We start from the raw sequence: 20609 nt of genomic DNA on the forward strand, positions 1-20609 counted from the left end.
ATTTCTTTTTTTATGTCATAAAATGCGCAAATGATGCGATTGATTTACGAAATTCACTATTAGAAAACATTGTGAGTAAAATAACAAAGAATAAATGCGACACCCATTAAAGAGGAAAAAAGTAGAAAAAATAACCAAGAGTGTGCGATTTGATTCACAGAAAGAGAAGAGAGAGAAAAGCATAACGAGAAAGAGGAACACAATATGCAAAAGAGTATTAGGAACAAGTACATCATTGAGGCGATTGCAGAGCATTTAAGCATCTAAAAATGTCGAAAAGTCTAAAACGAGATTGCCGAGGTGACAAAAGACGGTGGTGTCACGGACCCTTTCACGTCATTTGCCAAGGAGAAAAGACTGGAAGCACGGTGTCAGGATCCTTTAGCATCCTTGTTTGCATCACTGCCGGCTGCAGGTGGAAGAGCGAAATCTCCATTAGAAACCGAATTAGAAGTATCACGTTTCTTTTTACTGCCTTCACCGCCAACAGGTCCCAAAGCACTATTGCCTGCCCCATTCCCTCCTTGTGCAGCATCAGCAGCTTGCATGGCAGGCGTATAAGCAAAGAATGCACTCGTACTTCCCGTCGAATCGGCCGGTGATGGTCCGCTATAAAATGCAGCATTAAAGCTACTCGCACTTGGCGTACCTCTGCCACCACTTCCGCTACCACCGTTACTACCTTGTGCACCATTACGACCCGGGATAGGCGTTGGTTGTGCGCCTGCTTGTTGCTGTTGTTGATTATCACCTAGCATCGTATAGCCACCTGCCATACTGCCAAACGGATTATTCAACCCATCCATATTACTCAAATCCAGACCGGCAAATGCACCAAAAGTTGGATCGCTTGAATAGCTTGCAAGAGAAGGATTCATTGCATTACTCGTCATTCCCGTCACGTTCTGTTGCCAAGAATTGGTTGAATTGGATTGTGCATTGGATGTGGCAGGGAAAGGCATACTTTGCGGTCCACCAAGATGGGCTGGCATAGCCGTTGTACCGAGATGTTGGGCTGTGGCACTTGTTGAAAAGGCATTGTAAGGAGAAATCGAATAAAGATTATTGGCAGGATTTGCCATTGCAGTCATACCCAATGAGGTGGGGATATTCATATTTCCCAGATTGTTAAAAAGCGCTTGCTGATCATTATTGCCGAAAGCACCATTCAGACTTCCATCCATCATGCCGAAATTCTGAGAGGATGAAGAGTCATTTGAACTCTGCATTTGGCTATCATCATTCAGACTGTCCAATCCGGCTGCAGACATATTTAAGCTATCAAACGTATTCGAGCTTTGACCGCCAAAATTGATTGGACTCATTCCCAAAGAGGCTGGAAGTCCAGAGCTCGGCGATTGTCTTCTACTACTGTTGTCACCTTGACTACCCACACTTGGCGGGCTATTAGAATGAACTTCTGATTGCTGAACTTGACTAAAGTTCAGATTGTTCTGATTTGCTCGATTCGCATGATGACTGGAAGGACCACGACTGCTGACCGGACTTCCTCTGCGACTTGGAGCTCTACTGTTTGCTCTGCTTGTAGCGTTACTCTTTGTCAATGATTCGAATCCTACCCTTCCTTGTGATGTACTTCTGCTATGGGTGCCATTCTTCACTACGCTCGCTACTCTGCCTTCTTTCCATGCGTCTTGGGCTTCTTGACTTAATGTCCACCAACTTCCTTTACCATGAGCAGAAGATGGCCTTGGTACTTTGATGAACAGGTTACCTTTGATGGATAGCGTTGACTTGATTCGATTCTTAACGCGCGCTTCCCAGTCTTTTCCAAATGCCCATTCACGAATTTCTGGGAATTTGGTACACATTTGATCAAACAGATCCTGAATAACCAATCGTCCATATTCACTTTCTGCAATCGTTTGACAAATCATTTCACTCCAATTTAGTCGTTTACCCGTGATTGCACTTGCGGCAACTCTTGAATTACCTCCTGGTGTGTTCGTTCCCGTCATCGTGCCACTTGGATATCCCGTTCCACCTGGTAAACGTTTATGTTGCATACCTGGTGAAGATGCGGCAGAATTTGGAACGGATTGAGAAGAATAATCTGCCAAAGCTGCCGATAAGGCGTGAGGATTGAGATGAGCAGGAACACCGGTAGAATGTGAAAATAAGCTTGCAAAGTTGGCCGCATTGATAGCATGATTGTTTGCTTGCGGTTGAAATAGGTTGTTCAATGCTTGTGAATTGGATAGATTACCACCATTTTGATTCTGTTGAGCATATTGTGCCAATTGAGCATTTGCATATGCTAAAGCAGGATTTGCTTGACTTGCACTTGAAGCATTCAAAGCGGCTGCCATTGCCATAGAAGTTGGAACATGACTTGAAGAAGCCTTATTTCCTTGTTGACCAGCAAATGCGTTTGATCCGCCACCACCTGGTGCTGGACTATTTGTGCCTGATAAGAAGGGCGACATTGTCGCTTGCAACGGTTCGCCAAAGTTCATGGTGAACGAAAAGAGATGATTGAGCAGAGATGCAACGGATGATTATCTTTTCGTGCCAGACTAGCGATCCTCTGCTGAGTCGATTTTATATAGATGTGATATGAACGAATGATGTATTATTGTGGACCGCTTCGGAGCTTGAAGGGATTGGTAATCGGATGTTAAATAAACTCGGTAACGATCATGGAAACCTTCCCCACACTACAACTGTTATGTCTTGGTTGGATATGATGACACGCAACAAAGTCTTAACGTTGATCGATGCCAAGTCAAAGCCCCTTCTTTTGCGCTGATTTGGGAACGTGAATCCCCAGTAGATTGGAACGCAAAAAACGGATGGATGGCAAATGGACCAAATGTGATGAGATTAAAGTTCGGAGTTGAATAACAGGCGGTGTTTACGCGTTTTATGAGTTGTGACTTTATCGATCGCCCCGAAATGATGGATTGAGTTTGATGAAGGGTATATTTGCGGTAGAATTGAATGATCGTTGTTAATGAAGTAAATGATCGTCGTCCGTCCAGCTAAGACAACAAGCGTGGGGTGGAGACGGGGCTCTAGATTGAATGGATGCGCTTAAATTGAGTTATTGTGCGTGCGTGCGTGCGTGCGCGTATGTCCGAGTAAGGTCACATCTGTATGTGCGCAGCGCATTAATACACAGACTTTTGTCTCACTCACTCAGTCAGTCGACGACTACCTTTGCATATCATATCATATGCCTCCCTTTAGCTTTGCTGTACGCAAGAGTATAGCTTTGCTTTGCGCATATTAGCAGCTTACTTAACATCAACAAGTGTAGCTTGTTGCCCGCGGCGAAATACGTCCGTGTATGTGTCTTCTTCTTCTTCAAGAGGGGAAATAGGGTACACAGAGCTAGAACCTCTTATCCCCACTCGAAGCACCGCACTTATGTATTTAGTGTGTGAGGTGATATTATGCGCATTTTCCCATCGCTTAGGGTGCTCGCGTTGCCGAAAGCAGCTAAAGTAGTAGAGCAGAACAAAAGTCTAGGCTGTTGACGCTGTCTTTCTGCATCGCATTTCATTGTTTTCTGGCCTCTTGCGTTGTAGTCTGGCAAGCTTGGCTTCATTTCTCCGAAGCACACGATCTTCTTCATGGTCAGCCGATGTGGTCGAGAAGATTGCAGGGAAACTTAGGCCAGCGATGAGGATCATATGAACTTGATGCAATTTGATTAACTGAAAGTTGTTACCTAGCTTTTTAATAAAGTACGAATGAAACAATGAGAAAACCAATTACGACTGACTGTTATATCATAAAAAGCAGCTGTCATAGCATATACTGATAGCCTCAATAAACTTCCTGATCGCTTTGACACTCTGGAAATTGAATAATTGATGTCTATCTTTCTCTGAACTCTTCTTAAAGTTTCCCGAATGCCATGGGAAAATGAACACCTATAATATGATCTTAAAATATGTCAAAATTCTCATTATTTCGAATCCACTTTTAATATTATGTGTTCCAATCATTTTTGCTTTGGGTGATTAAAAAGGAAGAGAAAATGTACTTTTGCTATAAAACTCAGTCTCTCAAGCACCTAGGCTGAAAAATGCTGGAAAAGGTGCAACACAATCATTAGACCGTTCGAATAAATGCTGCTAAAAATGATTGTGGGAACACTTTGAACGCTGTCTTACGATTCTGAAATCAGATTTTTCCTTTGTTTTGGTAATCGGCCCAATTTCGATGGATATATTACACTGACCGTGAGAGTCGTTGTCACTGCTACTTTCAGAAAACTCTTTAAACATTCTGTCCTGTTTACATCCGCTTCGCCGTTTTGGAAAGATTGACAAGCGATGAGCGATGAAATTGATCAAAGTTTAACCATGATCGTATCTTCAACTATTTAAATCAACGCCAACCATCCCTTTAACATTGTACTAGATTCTGTCCGAACCTACCTAAACATTACTCGAATGCTATCCCAGTACTGCACATCAACTGATTTAAGCTCATCAAACAAAAAAGCACACTCCTGACAATAACGTACAAAGCTGAATTTTGATTTCATAAACAACCATATCAATGCGATGATATAGCTTGACATGATGAGAATGATGTGTATGTGAGATGTATATGTGAATATGCGTATACAGTGTGTGTGTGCTACTACAAGTGGCATGATGATGAGAATGGCAGGAAAGGAATACGATCTGACAAAGTGTCAAACCATAAATGAAGACTGTGACCAATGAGTCAGAGACGGATTGAAGAGCAATATCCACCTTACCACCAGGCCATCAATCATGATCATCGTGTTGAAGGAGAACAATCTATTCTTCTTCTTCCTCTTCTTCACCTCCGTCACCACCTTCCTTGGAGGCGGCCAATCTTTCACGCTTTCTCTTAACACGTCCTGCTCTTGCTCCACCGAATGGACTTGTCAAAGCGAAGTCGATGTGCTTTTGAGAATCAAGACGGACAACGAAAGATGGGACATTGACAATTTGCTTACCGACACGGATGTGACGTTGACGGATCAAGACACGGGCATGATGGATTGATTTTGCCAATCCTAGTTTGTACACCTGTGTCTGAAGACGTCTCTCGAGGAAATCCTCCAATTTAAGAGCCAATACGTAATCGAGACGCATACGTGTTTCATCCAACACACCGATACGGACCAAACGACGAATGATGGCGTTACCCTCGAACAATCTCTTGGGGTCCTTTTCGTCCAATTTCAATAACTCACGGGCAGCACGTCTAATCTTCGATAAGATCAAAGCGATACGCCAGATCTCACGCTTGTTACGGAGACCAAATTCACCAGCAAGCTTCAATTCGGAGTCCAAACGAGCGGCCTCGAAAGGACGACGGGGAACCTTGTAGGTCTTTGAGTGGTTACGTGGGGCGCGTGGCATCTTGACCTGAAGAGGAGAGGAAAAAGGGTCAGATTAGAAGTCCTTGTTGGAGATGTGCAGAGAAAGCGATTGCAAGATCGAAAGAGTCGTTGAATTCAGCGGCGAGGATGGAAATGGACGGGACTGAAGTCGGGGAACAGTCTGTCGAATCGTAGATGCGCAATGAAAGGAGGCTCGTATCCTCAGATCGTAATCAACTTCCAACGAATTTTTGTCGTGCACAGATGAAGGAAAGATGTATCCTCAAACCGTATTCAACTTCCAGTGAGAATTTTCGTAATGCGCAACTTCCAGCTTCGATCCATTCTGACGATCATCGATATCTCCTTCGACTCTGCAATCGCTTTCCCAAGTACGATCAACTTACCTTCCTACGTATATGTTGACGATGGCGTGATGACAAGAAGGAAAGAATCTCAAATGCAAAATTCACAGCGAATAGACCAGAGCTTTTGCTTGCCTAATTGTGTGCACGCTACGTACGCTTCTTGTCCTGGCTGTCTAGCCCAGCTTCCCTTTACCTGAACTTAAGAAATCATGCTTGCTGCTGCTGCTGCCACAGTCGCCTTCAGATTAGCACGGCATTGGGTTGCACATTAGCACTTCCATCGCAGCTTCAGCTAATTTGCCAATTCACGCTGTTGATAGGCCCAGTTGCTGCTGCGCGCAGCGGCAGAAAATTGTTTTTTGTTCATACACGTGATAATAGTTGCACGTGTCTGAGAAAATCACTTGCACTGGGCCTGCGTTAGGCTAGCCCGCAGGGCAACGGCCTTGAGGGAGAAGTTTGGAACATAAGCTTTAGCAAGTCACCCTCTGCGCGCAGCGAGAATCAAGAATACTCGAATTTGCCAGGAAAGACTTGCTACTACTTTGTACGATCGCAGATCACTTCTTCTCTTCTCTCCAGTGCGTCTTTTACACAACTCACCAATCGACATTTCATCAAGGTATGTATGACGTTCGACACAATTGAGAGGAAGGGAGTAGGGATATGGATGATGAGACTACGATGCTGTGATTTGTGGTGGGATGAAATGATGTCGACTCGAAACATGCAGAAAGAAAGTGTATCAAGAACATCGGGAGATTGATCGCAAGGCAGAAGATGGTACTGAAGGCAAAGGCGAAGGACCGACTGTGTTTTATCTTGTTCGACTCGACTGCCATACATGAGATCCCATCGATCTCAGCCCGCTTTATGCTACATTGGAGTATACCTTCGATAATCAAACTCTTGCATGCTTCCGACCGACTTTCAATTCACGACCACATCATATTATCATCATCCTGCTTCCCCCTCTCCGCGACACAGAAAACTTGTTTGACTCACACCTTGCCTCCTTCTCGACACTTTAGATGCCTCACTCATTCGGTTACCGCGCACGTACTCGTCACCTTTTCTCTCAAGACTTCCGCAAACATGGACCAGTCAGATTGAGCACCTTCTTGCGTTCTTTCCACGTTGGAGACATTGTTGATATCAAGGCAAACGCCTCCCAACAAAAGGGTATGCCCCACAAGTACTACCACGGAAGAACTGGTGTCGTTTTCGGTGTCCAACCCCGTGCTGTTCAAGTTTTGATCTACAAGACTGTGGGAAACCGTAAGATTGAGAAGCGTGTCAACTTGCGTATCGAGCACGTCAAGCACTCCAAGTGCCGTGATGACTTCTTGAACAGAGTTAAGCTCAACGCTGCCAAGAAGGCTGAAGCCAAGGAAAAGGGAGTCAAAGCCGTTGTTAAGCGTCAACCTCTTGCTCCTCGTGAAGCCCGTACCATCACAACAAACAAGAACAAACCAGAGACTCTTGTTGCGGTCCCCTATGATACCTTTATCTGATTCTGTGGTCGCGATCGACTTGGTCATTTCTGGGAGTTTCGATTCATTCCAGAATGGTGTCATAATGTTTTCCTATGTCTCACTCCCTATCAAAGTAGGGTTGTACACTGTATGATGGGAGAGGGTATTCCTTCTTCCACTCTAATTCATTCAATTGCATCGACAACAGCTGTCGTTGTTTTTCATGTCATTTCTTAAGCAAAATGCATACTCATGGCAACAACTCATCTTCCTTCTCTGTGTGATCTGAGCCTGGAAGACTTCTTAAATGAACCCTGAATATTTGCAGTGAGTAAATAATTTGTATGAACAGAACGCTATATTCGCAAAACGAAGAGATAGAGAATGCCATGGTGATAAGCTCGAGATTTTCAACCTGATTAACAGATCTTGATGTGCTTCTTACCGTGATGTTGTTGTTTGGGATGGTGTAGTGCGTACGGCACAATAGCGGCGCGTTCGCCTAATGATTAATTAGTGCAAGCGTGAGTGGTAAGCTGCATAGCACATCTTTCACATCCTATACTCACACGACAATGTAGTCGCGATCGTATTGATTGATTGGAACGACACGACGATGAGTCTCACAGTAGGCAATGCTAGGATAGGGATCTCAAGAATACCCGAATATGCAACTTTACTCTATCGAAAAGCACCGACTAGCGTTGTAACGATTGGTTCGATTGTGATCAGTTATTTGTTTCGATTAGCATATAACGATTATCAATTATTCAAAGCGTTAGGAAAAGGAGGATTGGGGAAACCATCAATTTTGACATGGCTGATTCATACGATCGCATTACGACCACTTGCGTTGCCAAAGCGGGCTGCGTTTGATGTGAACACTTTCCCACTTGATGATCCTGAATGGAAAGGTATGCTGGCCGGCTTGCCAAAGAGGAAGGGAGAAAGACCATTTGTGTTTGGTATGATACCCCACAGACAATTGGAAGCCATTGCACCACAAGGAGGTGATATTCAAAAAGCGATTATCGATCATCTCTCTCAAATTGCTAAACAGAATCCTGATTCGATCACTTTGGCTTTGTCAACGTATGAAGCAACGGATTCGCCTTGTTTGTTTGTCAAACATGGCAATGGATCTCCGGCTAAACCAAGCACGATGGCAAAGTTCTACCTGGCAGGAACTCCAGCACCACATCTTGCTCTTGAAGGAGACGAACGCAACAGAGTCTTACCACGCGATCCGACTAAACATGAATTGGCACACATTCATCTTTCAGAGGGTAGCATGCATTTGACTCTATCACCACAAGATGCACGTAAAGTGGTCAAAGAAGGATATGGAGAGAGACACAGACTTGCTGGAATGGCGTACAGAGGCAACTATATTCCACCGTATTGGTTACCAAATTGGATGTACAATCTTGTTGGAGGTGAAGCGAATGTCAGATGGTCCTATCAACAAGTTATGCTCAATAAGATCAAGAGCAACAAAATTCAGCAAGCTGGGAAGTTGGTTCCGCCAACATATACCTGCATATATGCTCCGACAAATGAGGAAGAATTGCAATGGACATTAAATATCATTGATAGTAGTGTAGCATGGTCTCTAGGTAGAGATGTGATGTAAATGAAATGTATCATGTGATCGATCTTGACTGAATGTATGCATGCATGATTGCAAAAGATGATGTTAAGTGGCCGTCAAAGCCTCCACACGTGTGTATGTGAAATTGTCTCGTTTGCTTTGCTTGTCTTGCGCCATTTTAGCATAAAGAACTATCAGGCCGGAACGGGTCGCGTTTTGCTCAATGAGAATTGCTGTCATAGGCTGGGCGTTGCTGCACTATAATGAAAGGGCGTGGGTGCCTTGTGCCTCAAAATAAAAGGAAGCTGACTGAAGTTCACTTACAATGCCTAGCGTTAGAACGGTTTCTTCCCAAACGCACGTCCTCCTCTTTCCCAGGAAGGATTCTTCTCATTCATCTCTATCACCACCTAAACAAACAAACAAACCCATATATCATGATCAACCAATCAATCGTTCGTGGCATTTCAGCCGCAAGCCGAACATCCGGAATGACAATGCGTCGTCAAGCGGTAATGTCGGTTAACCGTCAATTAGGCGCAAAAAGAATGGCAAGTTCGACAAACCCAATCAAAAAAGTTCAATCTGACGCTCCATGGGCAATCACTTCTTTGCTTGTGTTTGGTGGTTTGTTTGTTTATCTAACCGCACCTACCTCGGGCGACAAACACGGTCATGGTCATGATGATAAAGGACACGGTAAAGAAGTTGAAACTGAAGAAGAACCTGCTGAAGAAGAACCTGCTGAAGAAGAAGAAAGTGAAGATGCATCTTCTTCCGGTGATGAATATGTTGACGTAAAGAAGATCGAGGACAAACCAGGAGATGATGCACCAAAGGGTTCAAAAGCACTAGCTGAAAGAAGTTTATCAGCAGATGAAGGCGCTCATCTACAAAAGAAAACAAAAGAAGCATCAGACATTCAGAGAAGAGATGATACAACTTTCAAACATGGTGTTGCAGCAGCAAAAGAAGGACATGCCGACCCGGAAAAGAGAGAGTCTAATCCAAAGAAGGTCGTAGCAGCAGCTCATACTGCCCGTCAAGAAAAAGATGCAGCCAAAAAGGAAGCTTCTGAATCTGATGATTCCGAGTAATTTCAATCGATTACAAACCTACACCACAAACATACAAACACATATAAATGACAATACAACTTTGAGCCAGATTGAGTGCTGAGACTAAGGGATAGGAGGGGTATCTTTTGCTTGATTTGCCCAGTCCGGTAAGCATTGCGAAAGTTGAGCACGAAAGGCGGGCAGTAAAGAACGAATGTTTGGAATGGTGGGAGGTGGAATATGAATGCCGTCTATTTGGTAAGAGCGTGTGATTTGAAGACCTTTAATCTTTTCTGCATATTGTTGCATCAATACATCTTCTGGGGTATAAAATCCCCATGGTACTTGTGCTGTATCTGTGCCACGAATACCTTCTGCTGCGATTTGACCTTTATCCGGCTTTAGGCCAGCTTGTTCTAGTAATTCAGTCATTAGACCGTCCAAGTTTTCAAGTCGCTGCTTTGTTTGACTGGAAGGTTGAACGCGGGTATCATCGGTTTGCAAGCCTTTAAGTAGACCACCTTTGGAATATTGACACAAAGTCACATTTGTTACTGCATCATCATGAATGAGAGCGTATTCCTTGCGCATGGCAACTTCCGTTTTAATTTTGTCTATTTTGATATAATCCTCTAATGATTTCAATTCGTCCAATACCATCTCAATGTTGACACCATCTTGTTTACCTGCTTCTTCTAACATTTCGTCCAAGTTCACTTCCACCTTTGGGGCCTTCTGATTGCTTGGGTTCCAAGGATCTGTTGTCGAAAGGGCCATGAAATCCAAAGCGGATTGACACCAATCAAAAACGGGTTTGACGGCATCCCGAATTTCATGAACAAAGAGGTACAAATAACCTTCATGTCTGGCACACAAGGCGATATAATCTTCCAAAGTGTCCTTCATTTGCGTTTTGACTTTGATCAAATCATCGATAAAATTTTGAAAATCCTGTAAGCGAGCGCTCAAATTTGCAGCTAAAGCGATATCGTAAAAAAGTTTGTAAAATACAATCTCTAAAGATTCTCGTAACAATCTCGGAAGTAAAGGACCAGTTCCTATCGCTTCAACCTTTTCACGATCACGTTTACGAAGAAGTTCTCTTAGGTATAACTTCAAATGAGCAAACTTGATGGCTGATTTGGGAGCAGATTGTACTCGCCTTTGCACATCCACTTTAAGAGGATCGAGGTATTTTGCTTCTCTGCATGAATCTGGGTATGCCCAATCGACATTTGTGAAAAGGGCAGATTGGACGTAATCGGATTGTGCACTTGTAATTTCGTCCATCTTGCCATACCCATATTCTCGTAAGACGACTACGAGGAAATCGCAATTCTCCTTTTTGGCCCGTAGGAGTAGCTCACTTCTTTTCTGTGTGGTTCTTTTGGAAACGTACTCCTCCAAAGCCTTACAAGCGTCTGCATCGTTAATGACCTTGCGCAATGGAGTCAAAAGCTTTTTGTTGATTTTGCTTATCTCAGCCGACATGATGGTAAAGAAGATTCGTTGACCCAAAGAATCCACTGCACCAAGCGGTCTTGCAAGAATGAAATCAATGATTGCCTTAATCATCTTTTGAGCATTTGCAATTTTAAGCAACTGTTTCGCACCCCAATAAGGAAACAAAAAATGCAAAGTTTTGATTATACCAAATATTTCATCACCACCAGGATATTTGCACAAGATTGTCCAAACGACAAAAGCAACATGTCTACGTACCCATTCTGCTGCATTTCTATATTGATCAGGTAGATTTTTCATAAACTTGGTTTGAAGTTGTAAGATTGTTTCATCCAAGCCGGTTTCGGATTCGATTATACTCTCTTTCCATGCTGACCAATCATATTTTATTCGTTGTGTATTGGCGGAACCCGCTTGCCAAAGTGATGCTCCATCAATGTCATCCGTTTGAGGGAACAAATTATTGATCCTATCCTTATCTTCTTTTGTCGGTCTTATAGGACACTCCAACCCTCTCTTTACGGTCCCTCTACCCCACTGCTTGCCTGCACCCCAAGCCTCTGATCCTGGCATTCCCTTCCCTGGACCTCGTTCTTCACCCGTTCCACGAAGTCCAACGCCTCTGGCAAAGAATGTTGAAAAGTAACGGGTAGCTGTAACATTGAGTACTTTTCTATTTGTCAATTCTGCCCTTTCAGCCGAATTACTCAAATGCGAATCGGCTAAACGATCAAAGAAAGGTACGATATTCTTTTGCCAATAATCCTTCTTTGCACGATCCAGCCCAGGAAACCTTCTTAGATGAACGTGAAAGAGATGAAGTAAGATTACTGGTGCGCATGCATGTTCTTTGTATAGATCTTTTTGTTCTCCAACTTTTGCGGGCGCTTTTTGTCCTGACAAGAATGGCGCTCCATATTGTTGTAAACCGCCCTTTTCATCCAATAAGGACCATTCGTCATGCATTTCAGCACATACCAACAATTTCAACAGATAGTGACGTTGAGTTTTCGTTAGTGCAACAGTCGTACCATTGACAATGGATGCATCTCCATTTTCTTTTGCCATCTTTGTCAAGTATTGACTTGATGGTGGGAGAGAAAGAGTGCAATCCCTATTTGTGTGAGTGTCTCCTATATGTTTCACACCTTTACCCCGCATTCACAATTTGTTCCACTCATTGGTAAGCGTGGGGGGTCAGCCATAAACGCGCCAATGCATACATTCGACTTCCTTCATTTCTTCCTTTTTAACCACCTTCACAACAAAATGCAAGGCAGTGCTCCTATCGCAGAAGCACAAAAGCCAAAAGGCAAATCATCAACAGAGAAATTCGCAGAAGCAGAACGATTGCATGGTCACCTCATCAATTCACTTAGCGAAACTGAAAAGGCTGGACTAGGATTACCATACGTTGCCAATGAGCCAGCCCTTGTTCGTGCAAGATTAAGGGCAAGAAGGCTTCTACACGAGTTCAATCATTCACTGCCATCCTCAATAGACCCACCCGACTTACAACCTGGCGAAAAACCAAAAGGGATCGGAGGTGGACAAAATGCAACAGATGTACCGCCAGATGTGATGGGACAAGAACGTAGAAAAATCATGGCAAAGCTACTGAACAAACCTTTGGAAGAAATGCAAGCAGTAGAGATTGAACCACCATTTTGGTGTGATTATGGAACAAATATTAAACTTGAAGGCGCATTTTATTGTAATTGGAATACATCAATGGTCGATTGTGCAGAGATTTGGATTGGGAACGGAACTTTGTTTGGACCAAATGTACACATTTATGCAGGAACACATAGTGTCTCAGTTACGGAGCGGGAACAAGGTATCGAACATGCATTACCGGTCAAGATTGGGAGAGATTGTTGGTTGGGAGGGAATGTGACTGTAATGGCAGGTGTAACGATTGGAGATGGTTGTACGATTGGTGCAAATTCTACAGTCACAAGGGATATACCGTCCTATTCTGTTGCAGCTGGAACGCCTGCAAGGGTACTAAAGACGTTACAACCTGAAGAAAGAGGTGTTGAATGGCTTCAAGCACAGAAAGGCTCTGAATGAAGATCATAGGCGAAAGAACAATTCCGTCAATTCGAAATCGATTCTGACACTGGCTCTGATTACTCTCTCAGATGAATAGTTTTACTGTTCTACTCCCTGTATATCCTTTGCTCTGATAAGCTTGAGGCGACCATATCTTCTTTATAAATAAAGATTCTTGTTCGCCATAACTTTCTTCTCTAGTTCGACTTTATGTTGTATCGGCATAATCCAAACGCTAAATGAGGCACACTGCTCTTATGCTGTTCAAAACGCGTACTTGAGAAGAAAAACGCGATCACAGAGACCAACACTTTTTGCATTTCTGCCACCAATCCTCAAATCATGGGAACAATTTCTCGTCTTCCTGACGAAATCATTTGTTTAATCCTTGCACAATTTGATTCTATTCAAGTGGCCAAATTGGAACATGTTTGTAAGCAATGGAAAAATGTTGCCAGATCACATAAATCGCTTTGGAAGGACGCCTTATTCTTAGAGGGCAATCGTGATTTATCCACCAAATTTGTCAATCGACGCTTGCTGGCATTAACGAAACGTAGTGGTGGTACACTTGATCATCTTGGGGCTAGCTTAGATCTGACCGATGTCAGGATCGATGCTATCAAGAAGTTCAACGATCGTTTACTAACAGCAAATGTGCAAAATTTATGGCTTCACATGGAACCCAACGAAAATCCTTACGAATCATGGGAAGACCATATTCACATGGGAAATTATAACAAACTTGTGACAAAGACACTCAATACTATTGCACAATGCACAAACTTAAAGTCTTTACATGTACAACTTTTTGGTTCAACAATGTTCGAGCACGATGCAGAGAGATTTCCACGAAAATTAGCAAGCAAACCAATAGCCCAATGCAAGCTCGAAAGGATCACTTTGAACGGGTTCAGAAACGATACACTCTTTGAAGATGATGCTTTATTCCATATGCTCGAGAAAGCTCGTGTGATTGAGATCACACTGAAAGATGATCCTGTGCCAGAAAAGCACGCTTTACGATTATTAGAAGGTGCAAAAGATACGCTAGAAGAATGTCAATTCGATATTCTCGAAGATAAGACATTGACGAGGAGCTCATCAAAAATCTTGACACTCCCGCACTTATTCAGACTGTATTTGTGCAGCAAGCGTGAGCCAGGACGACGTATGCCGCAGCGCTCGATAGCAGAGTCGGAAAGTCAAACAGAGGATGTCTCTCACGTATTCTCCGGAACATCTTTGGATTGTCCACGATTGAAGGAAGTATACTTGGAAGGACAAATCTCGTCATCTTTACGTCAAGATTTACTGAAAGATAGCTTGGAAACGTTGCATATTGATATGATGCACAATCCTTTATTATCGAAAGCATCTTTATTGAAAAATTGCACAAGATTGAAAAAGTTGGTTTTGGAGTACATTCCTTACTATTGTCAAGCATATTTGGAAGATCTTAGAAATGATCTATCATTCATTCCTTTAGAAGAATTAATCCTCGTAAGGGCTGAATTCGGCAAAGGTGATGAGCTAGTCGAACTTATCAAAGCGCGCAGAGAAGATCCAAAATTGACCACAATTCAACGTTTGTATCTCGTCGCTTGCTCTACACTTGAGCCAGAGCATCACGCTTGGTTGAGCAAAAACGTTGAGGACTTTCAACAAGTGGGCCGCTCAATCCTGAGCGGCGACAAAAAGAGTGATCCTAATCAACCGATACACTTCTATGACAAGTTTAAATCGATTTTACACAGGCGAAACTACATCGAATCCCCTATGATCGTTCCACAAACGTGATAATGATGTAACTATACCAATTGAATGTTGTATGAACGTGCACATATATGCGGTACCGAACTCACCCTCGAAAGGAGAATCGTTGTTACTGCTTAGGCGCCCGCTCTAACGCCGGGGCCTCCGCCAAAAAGCACAATACTTTGCCTGCTGAGTTATATGGTCAAAATCAATAATTTCGTTTCTTGTGTCAAACCACCAATCAGCCCCATCCGAGATTAGAAACAGGAAAGATGTCGCAATCCGCACCAGTGCAAAAGTTGCCTAACGAGGTGGTGCATATGATCTTATCGTATTTCAATCCTGTTCAATTGACGAAATTGGAATTGGTTTGTCAACAATGGCATGAAGTATCACGATCTCGTGAAACACTTTGGCGAGATGCTCTTTGTGATACTCGTCTTATTGAACTTTCGAAACAACGTGATCCGTTTTTGCATGCTTTGCTAGAAAGAGGCGGTCGAAAATTAACCGATTTGGCAATCGAGATCGATATCAGTAAATGCGATCTCAACTGCGTACGCAGGCTTTGCAAGATCTTGGAAGCCAGTGATGTTCGAAATCTTTGGTTGGAAATCATGCCGGGTGTTTCTGCAAGTCATTCGCAGAGACGATATGATGCATTGATAGATAGATACCTCAAAGCGTTAGGGGAGCTTTTCGTTAGCATAGGAAATTGTTCATATTTGCAATCCTTGCATATCGAAACCTATGGAGTTTTTGGAGAGCGTCTTCCTTCTGCAATGATGACTCAGCCGATCGCAAATTGCAAGCTGGAAAGGTTAAGCTTAAAGTGCTTAGGCTGTACTGCCTTGTTCGAAAATGGATTGCTCTTCAAAATGTTGTCAAAGGCCCGGGTGATTCAATTAGAGTACGAAGGAGGGGCCATTTCGGAAGAGAACGCAGTCAAACTATTAGACATGACTAAAGAAACACTAGAAGATTGTCATTTGGACATCATTGAGCAGATTGAACCATCTAAAGTGCTCGAAAATAAGACGATTGTCTTTCCCAAGCTCCTTAGGCTTTTTATATCCATAGTGGAAAAGCGACAGGATGACGTCGAAGAAGGAGCTCAACCAGTTTCAGTAGCAAACACTTTTCGAAAAATTCAGCTACAATGCCCAAAATTACGCTTAGTCTATTTTGAAGGAAAGATTCCGCATAATCTTTACGAGAATCTTTTGACTGAAGATATTGAGGCAATCTACTTTACCGCTTTGGACCCTCAATACCTTCCCGATACTAGCCTCCTTCGAAAATGCACAACGTTGGAAAGGATCATCGTGCAAAATGTTGAAAGCATGCCATATATTTTCATTCACCATGTGCTCACGATGACCTCACAAGCAAATATCAAGGAATTCATAGTGGATGATGACGAAAGGTATCATGCAAATCACATTGTTCAGATGATCAAGCGACGGCAAGAAGATCCGAATGCAAAAGATATAGAATTAACATTTCTACAAGGAAAGCCTACTTTGAGCAGACAAAGCTTGAACTGGTTAATAGGAAATAATGTTGGCTTCTTTCATGCTCATCCATATCTCTGGGAAAAGGTGATGAAATGCTCATTCGAAGAAATCAAGGATTATATAGACTTTGTTCTATATTATTCGAGGAGTACACCACTTCTCGACAGGCGAGACTACACAGGTGTACCAATCTGCGGTCTGTACTAATCTCTGTAGCTACAGTACAGTGATTTGAGAAGGCAAAGTAGATATTTTGAGTGGTATTCTACATTCCGATGGTTCTGCCATATGAACGAATCTTGAGGTCTCCTTCGGAATATGTAGAATCTTCTTCATCATTAGCGAATGATTTGACTACTTCGCAATATTGCAAAAGATCTTTCAGCGTGTCTTGAGAAAGAATTATATCCCGGTGAAGCAAAAATATTTTCATCTTTGCCAACCCTGCTTCTTTGGATCGTTTCTCAAAAAAGTTAAGAATCACCTTTTCATCTTCCAGATTTGATTGAACCATACTGTGAAAGACGAATTCTTTGATGGGAAGCACGACCAGCTCGTCCAAGATTTCCTCTAAGAGCTCTGAAGGGAATCTACCTTGATATGGATGAGCAATTGCAAGTCGAAGTGTCGATAAATTTGAGCAATTTCGTAAAATATTTCTTGTCGATTTGCAAAGGTGTTCGTCAAGTTCCAAATGTAGTGTATTGATTGTACTGGTGAGAAGATCATTACATAAAGGAGGCGATAGGCTTCCACTCAGATTGAGGTGACGTAATTCTGGGCATGTGAGAGAGTATTGCATCGAGCCGGTAGTAGACGATGAACCGTGATAATTGAATACACGCAATCGTCGCAGCCGTGGTAAGTTGATAGAGCGAAAGTCAATGTCATAGCTTGTTGTTCCTGTGAGTTTTACTGAACAATTTTCGAGTGTATCTTTTGCTGAATCGATCAATCGTACTATTTCTGCATCTGTGCCGATATCGGAACCAGAAAGGTTAATCTGTCGGGCCTGCGAGACAAGATCAAATATACTGTCATCCCTGTAAAGCGAGCTGAGAGATACATTGTGAAGCGAGAGAGATTCTAGCCTACACCCTGCGAATGGATGAGCTTTGACATCCGTTCCAAACGTAAATTCAAGTTCTGAATCCAGCCATAACTCCAACGATATCAAATCTGAACATTGCATAATTACATTGGCTAATAATTCGAATTCCCGCTGAAACAAGGTGTTCGAGCTATAGCTACCGTAATTGTCTTCGTCTGTGACTTGAATGTATAATGATCGGGCTTTCGATTTCGGGATACGATGAAGGAGATCTTGGTATACTTCCAAGCTTGAAACTGTCACCAATACTTTCCAGCTCTGCATTTCACCTCCGCTTCGTTGTAGCATTGAACCGGTAATTTTCTCTACACTTAGAACATTACGTGTTGACCGACAATCAAGCTCGATCCCTCTGTTCCATATTCTTGGGTAAGAGTCTAACACATTCTTCCATAATTTGCAAACGGATTTTATTTGGAGTAATTGCTTATAATGGAGTTCCGAGAAAATTAGTGGGAGTATCTCTTTGGGTAAACGGTCAAAGTGATTCATTTTTCCGTAGTCGTTGATGATGGCGTAAAGATAAAGTCTTGAAATCGAATTAGGAATGTGTGTGTCGATATTCTTGATCTAGAAATCAATTTGCGGTACCGGAAGGCGGTAAAATCTTGCCTCATGTCTTTATTTCTGATTTTTTCGTACTTCATATTGCTCAAATTGGGCGGTCAGCACGGTATAAAGGCGGTATGAAAGGTCTCAATCAATCATGCGTAGCGCCTGATCAACCGTTGTGCAAACAATAACGCTTAGGCCGCAACAAAGCGCGATCAACAGGTATAGACAAAGGGAACTTAGGCTTGTGCTCAAAGATGGGCTTGATTGCTTTCATTGTCACCCTTATGCAATTTGGCGAACCGTGCCCAATGTGTTCTATTACTGGCTCATTGCGTTTCTTTAATTCATATAGCGCCGCAACCGCAAACCAATGAAAGAAGAACGTGCTCTGGCACTTTACTCTGCTTCCTTTACAACCATCACACTTTTTCTCAAAAATGTCAAAAGATGTCACACCAATTTTTCGCTTGGAGGAATGGGAGTATCGACGGATCTTTTCCTACCTTGAACCTGCTCAATTAGCCAAAGCGGAAATGGTTTGTAAGGACTGGCTAAAGATATTACGTCCAAATTGGAACGTACCGGCACTTCGATTACCGCTCGAGCTGTATGGCCAAATCTTTTCATACTTTGATCCTACTGAATTGACCAAAGTGGAAAGTGTATGTAAGAAATGGTACAACGTATCTCGATCAATGCCGAAACTATGGGAAGATGGTCTTTTCGAATCAGATAAGCCAGCTATTTTGACAAAGAAGGGCAACAAAAAGGTGGCCTGCTTGGTGAAACGAAGTGGCGGTAAATTGACTGATTTAGCCATTCAAATCAATCTGACTTATTGCGATCTTAATTCAATTCGCAAATTCTGCATTTTATTGGAACGTTCAGGCGTTCAGAACTTGTGGATCGAATTTGTTCCTAAAGACTACGAGGGCGACAACTTAGAAATACTTCGGGCAGAAACAGAAAGATATCTGAGAGCCATTGGATTCGTATTGAAAAGCGTCTGTAAATGCTCAAAGTTGCGATCTTTACATATTGAAGCAGCTGGAATTGGCTCTCTTTTAGAAAGCTTCCCGAGCAATATGAAAGATCAGCCGATCGTATCATGTAAGCTCGAACGGCTCACTCTCATAGGCCTAGACACAGAAAATCTTTTTCAGGACAACCTTATCGTGTCGATGATTGATGGAGCAAAAGTGATTGAGATTCAAAACAAACATAGACCGATTTCAGCAAAGAGTGCTCTTCGAATCTTTGAATTAACAAGGGATACATTACAAGAATGTCATCTAGATGTTGAGGAATCAGAGAACAAATCATGGTTAGGATCAAATCACAAGCTTATCACTTTATCACAATTAAGTAGGCTTCATTTGTCTAATTTCATTTTACCAAGGGAGGTAGATGAAGAAGAAGAGAGAGACGAACGTATCACCACTGGACTGTTTTCCAATGTTACACTTATAATTCCTAGATTACTCGAGCTCTACGTAGAAGGACGCCCTCCTCAAACCTTCCAGAGTGCTGCATTGACAGAACCAGAGAATCTCGAATGCTTCACAATGAACATTGTACAAGCATCCAGTGCCCTGGTCGATCCTTCTCGGTTTTCTGCCTGCAAAAAGCTTCGAAGATTGGTGATTCAAAGATTTGGCCAACTACAAAGTACCTATGTTTATGCCATTCTTGCTAATCTATGCGATTCTCCTATTCAAGAGCTTATCGTAGAAAATAACGCCGGCAAGTACGCTGGGCACATAGAATACGATGCTGATGACTTCGTGAATATGTTGAGGATAATTGGAATGCAACATTCCAATAAACGCACGAAACCGATCTTCGGGCAAATCTTCCTGCAAGGACGTCCAAAAGTGTCAAAACAAAATTTGAATTGGCTGATTGCAAATTATGCGGATTTTCTCACTTACCATCCTTACCTTTGGCAAAAGATGTCTCGTTGCTCAATGAAGGACTTAGAAGGTTACGTTCGAACGATCAAGTACTTTTCTCGACACACGCCACTTCTTTCAAGACGAGCGCATTTAGGGGAACCGATTGGTGTTCAATATTCCTAATTTAGTAGGCTTGAGATTGAATTTGTAATCATTTAATCATAGTTCGAAATGATATGAATGTGATGGTAGAGCAAGACGAGGTGCAAATCGATGTAGTTTTAGCTTTGTTTTAAGTAAGGCTTTTGAAGATTCTAGCAATTTCAAAGATGAAGAAATTGACTGGTTGAAGCAGTATGCAGGTTAATTCATCATCATAGTGCCTTGTACGCCGTTAGGAACGGGTGAATGTCTTGGCCACCTTTTGGCA

The 20609-nt window shown here is 42.6% G+C and overlaps 10 protein-coding genes across 10 annotated transcripts; 6 read left to right on the forward strand and 4 right to left on the reverse strand.

Annotated features, from left to right (window-relative positions):
* Positions 1 to 6: 6 nt before the first annotated feature.
* On the reverse strand, positions 7 to 2761 carry FA14DRAFT_67666 (uncharacterized protein). Its single transcript, XM_025502690.1, has one exon. It carries the CDS (start codon positions 2475 to 2477, stop codon positions 372 to 374), a length of 2106 nt encoding a protein of 701 aa, XP_025354311.1. The 5' UTR covers positions 2478 to 2761; the 3' UTR covers positions 7 to 371.
* A 1805-nt stretch (positions 2762 to 4566) lies between these two features.
* Positions 4567 to 5766, reverse strand: FA14DRAFT_161586 (ribosomal protein S4). The gene has a single exon (XM_025499179.1). It carries the CDS (start codon positions 5370 to 5372, stop codon positions 4782 to 4784), a length of 591 nt encoding a protein of 196 aa, XP_025354312.1. The 5' UTR covers positions 5373 to 5766; the 3' UTR covers positions 4567 to 4781.
* Positions 5767 to 6731: 965 nt separating this feature from the next.
* FA14DRAFT_124205 (putative 60s ribosomal protein L21-A) lies at positions 6732 to 7214 on the forward strand (the record flags this gene model as incomplete). The annotated part of the gene is made up of 1 exon (XM_025496629.1): positions 6732 to 7214. The coding sequence occupies one exon, from the start codon at positions 6732 to 6734 to the stop codon at positions 7212 to 7214; it is 483 nt and encodes a 160-aa protein (XP_025354313.1).
* Positions 7215 to 7743: 529 nt separating this feature from the next.
* Positions 7744 to 8856, forward strand: FA14DRAFT_161588 (uncharacterized protein). The gene has a single exon (XM_025499180.1). It carries the CDS (start codon positions 7792 to 7794, stop codon positions 8806 to 8808), a length of 1017 nt encoding a protein of 338 aa, XP_025354314.1. The 5' UTR covers positions 7744 to 7791; the 3' UTR covers positions 8809 to 8856.
* A 347-nt stretch (positions 8857 to 9203) lies between these two features.
* Positions 9204 to 9863, forward strand: FA14DRAFT_180646 (uncharacterized protein; the record flags this gene model as incomplete). The annotated part of the gene is made up of 1 exon (XM_025501024.1): positions 9204 to 9863. One exon carries the CDS (start codon positions 9204 to 9206, stop codon positions 9861 to 9863), a length of 660 nt encoding a protein of 219 aa, XP_025354315.1.
* An 84-nt stretch (positions 9864 to 9947) lies between these two features.
* Positions 9948 to 12356, reverse strand: FA14DRAFT_180647 (uncharacterized protein; the record flags this gene model as incomplete). Its single annotated transcript, XM_025501025.1, has 1 exon — positions 9948 to 12356. The coding sequence occupies one exon, from the start codon at positions 12354 to 12356 to the stop codon at positions 9948 to 9950; it is 2409 nt and encodes an 802-aa protein (XP_025354316.1).
* A 1329-nt stretch (positions 12357 to 13685) lies between these two features.
* FA14DRAFT_180649 (uncharacterized protein) lies at positions 13686 to 15143 on the forward strand (the record flags this gene model as incomplete). The annotated part of the gene is made up of 1 exon (XM_025501026.1): positions 13686 to 15143. The coding sequence occupies one exon, from the start codon at positions 13686 to 13688 to the stop codon at positions 15141 to 15143; it is 1458 nt and encodes a 485-aa protein (XP_025354317.1).
* Positions 15144 to 15258: 115 nt separating this feature from the next.
* Positions 15259 to 16854, forward strand: FA14DRAFT_67724 (uncharacterized protein). The gene has a single exon (XM_025502691.1). It carries the CDS (start codon positions 15374 to 15376, stop codon positions 16823 to 16825), a length of 1452 nt encoding a protein of 483 aa, XP_025354318.1. The 5' UTR covers positions 15259 to 15373; the 3' UTR covers positions 16826 to 16854.
* Positions 16855 to 16883: 29 nt separating this feature from the next.
* FA14DRAFT_180651 (uncharacterized protein) lies at positions 16884 to 18017 on the reverse strand (the record flags this gene model as incomplete). The annotated part of the gene is made up of 1 exon (XM_025501027.1): positions 16884 to 18017. The coding sequence occupies one exon, from the start codon at positions 18015 to 18017 to the stop codon at positions 16884 to 16886; it is 1134 nt and encodes a 377-aa protein (XP_025354319.1).
* Positions 18018 to 18706: 689 nt separating this feature from the next.
* On the forward strand, positions 18707 to 20428 carry FA14DRAFT_191115 (uncharacterized protein). The gene has a single exon (XM_025501845.1). It carries the CDS (start codon positions 18722 to 18724, stop codon positions 20360 to 20362), a length of 1641 nt encoding a protein of 546 aa, XP_025354320.1. The 5' UTR covers positions 18707 to 18721; the 3' UTR covers positions 20363 to 20428.
* The last annotated feature ends 181 nt before the right edge of the window (positions 20429 to 20609 follow it).

The sequence above is a fragment of the Meira miltonrushii genome (assembly GCF_003144205.1).
Source record: "Meira miltonrushii strain MCA 3882 unplaced genomic scaffold FA14scaffold_3, whole genome shotgun sequence".
Taxonomy (NCBI): Eukaryota; Fungi; Basidiomycota; class Exobasidiomycetes; order Exobasidiales; family Brachybasidiaceae; genus Meira; species Meira miltonrushii.

Coding starts and splice junctions, on each gene's coding strand:
- FA14DRAFT_67666 (XM_025502690.1), bottom strand. CDS start 2,477: ATGAACTTTGGCGAACCGTTGCAAGCGACAATGTCGCCCTTCTTATCA.
- FA14DRAFT_161586 (XM_025499179.1), bottom strand. CDS start 5,372: ATGCCACGCGCCCCACGTAACCACTCAAAGACCTACAAGGTTCCCCGT.
- FA14DRAFT_161588 (XM_025499180.1), top strand. CDS start 7,792: ATGAGTCTCACAGTAGGCAATGCTAGGATAGGGATCTCAAGAATACCC.
- FA14DRAFT_67724 (XM_025502691.1), top strand. CDS start 15,374: ATGTCGCAATCCGCACCAGTGCAAAAGTTGCCTAACGAGGTGGTGCAT.
- FA14DRAFT_191115 (XM_025501845.1), top strand. CDS start 18,722: ATGTCAAAAGATGTCACACCAATTTTTCGCTTGGAGGAATGGGAGTAT.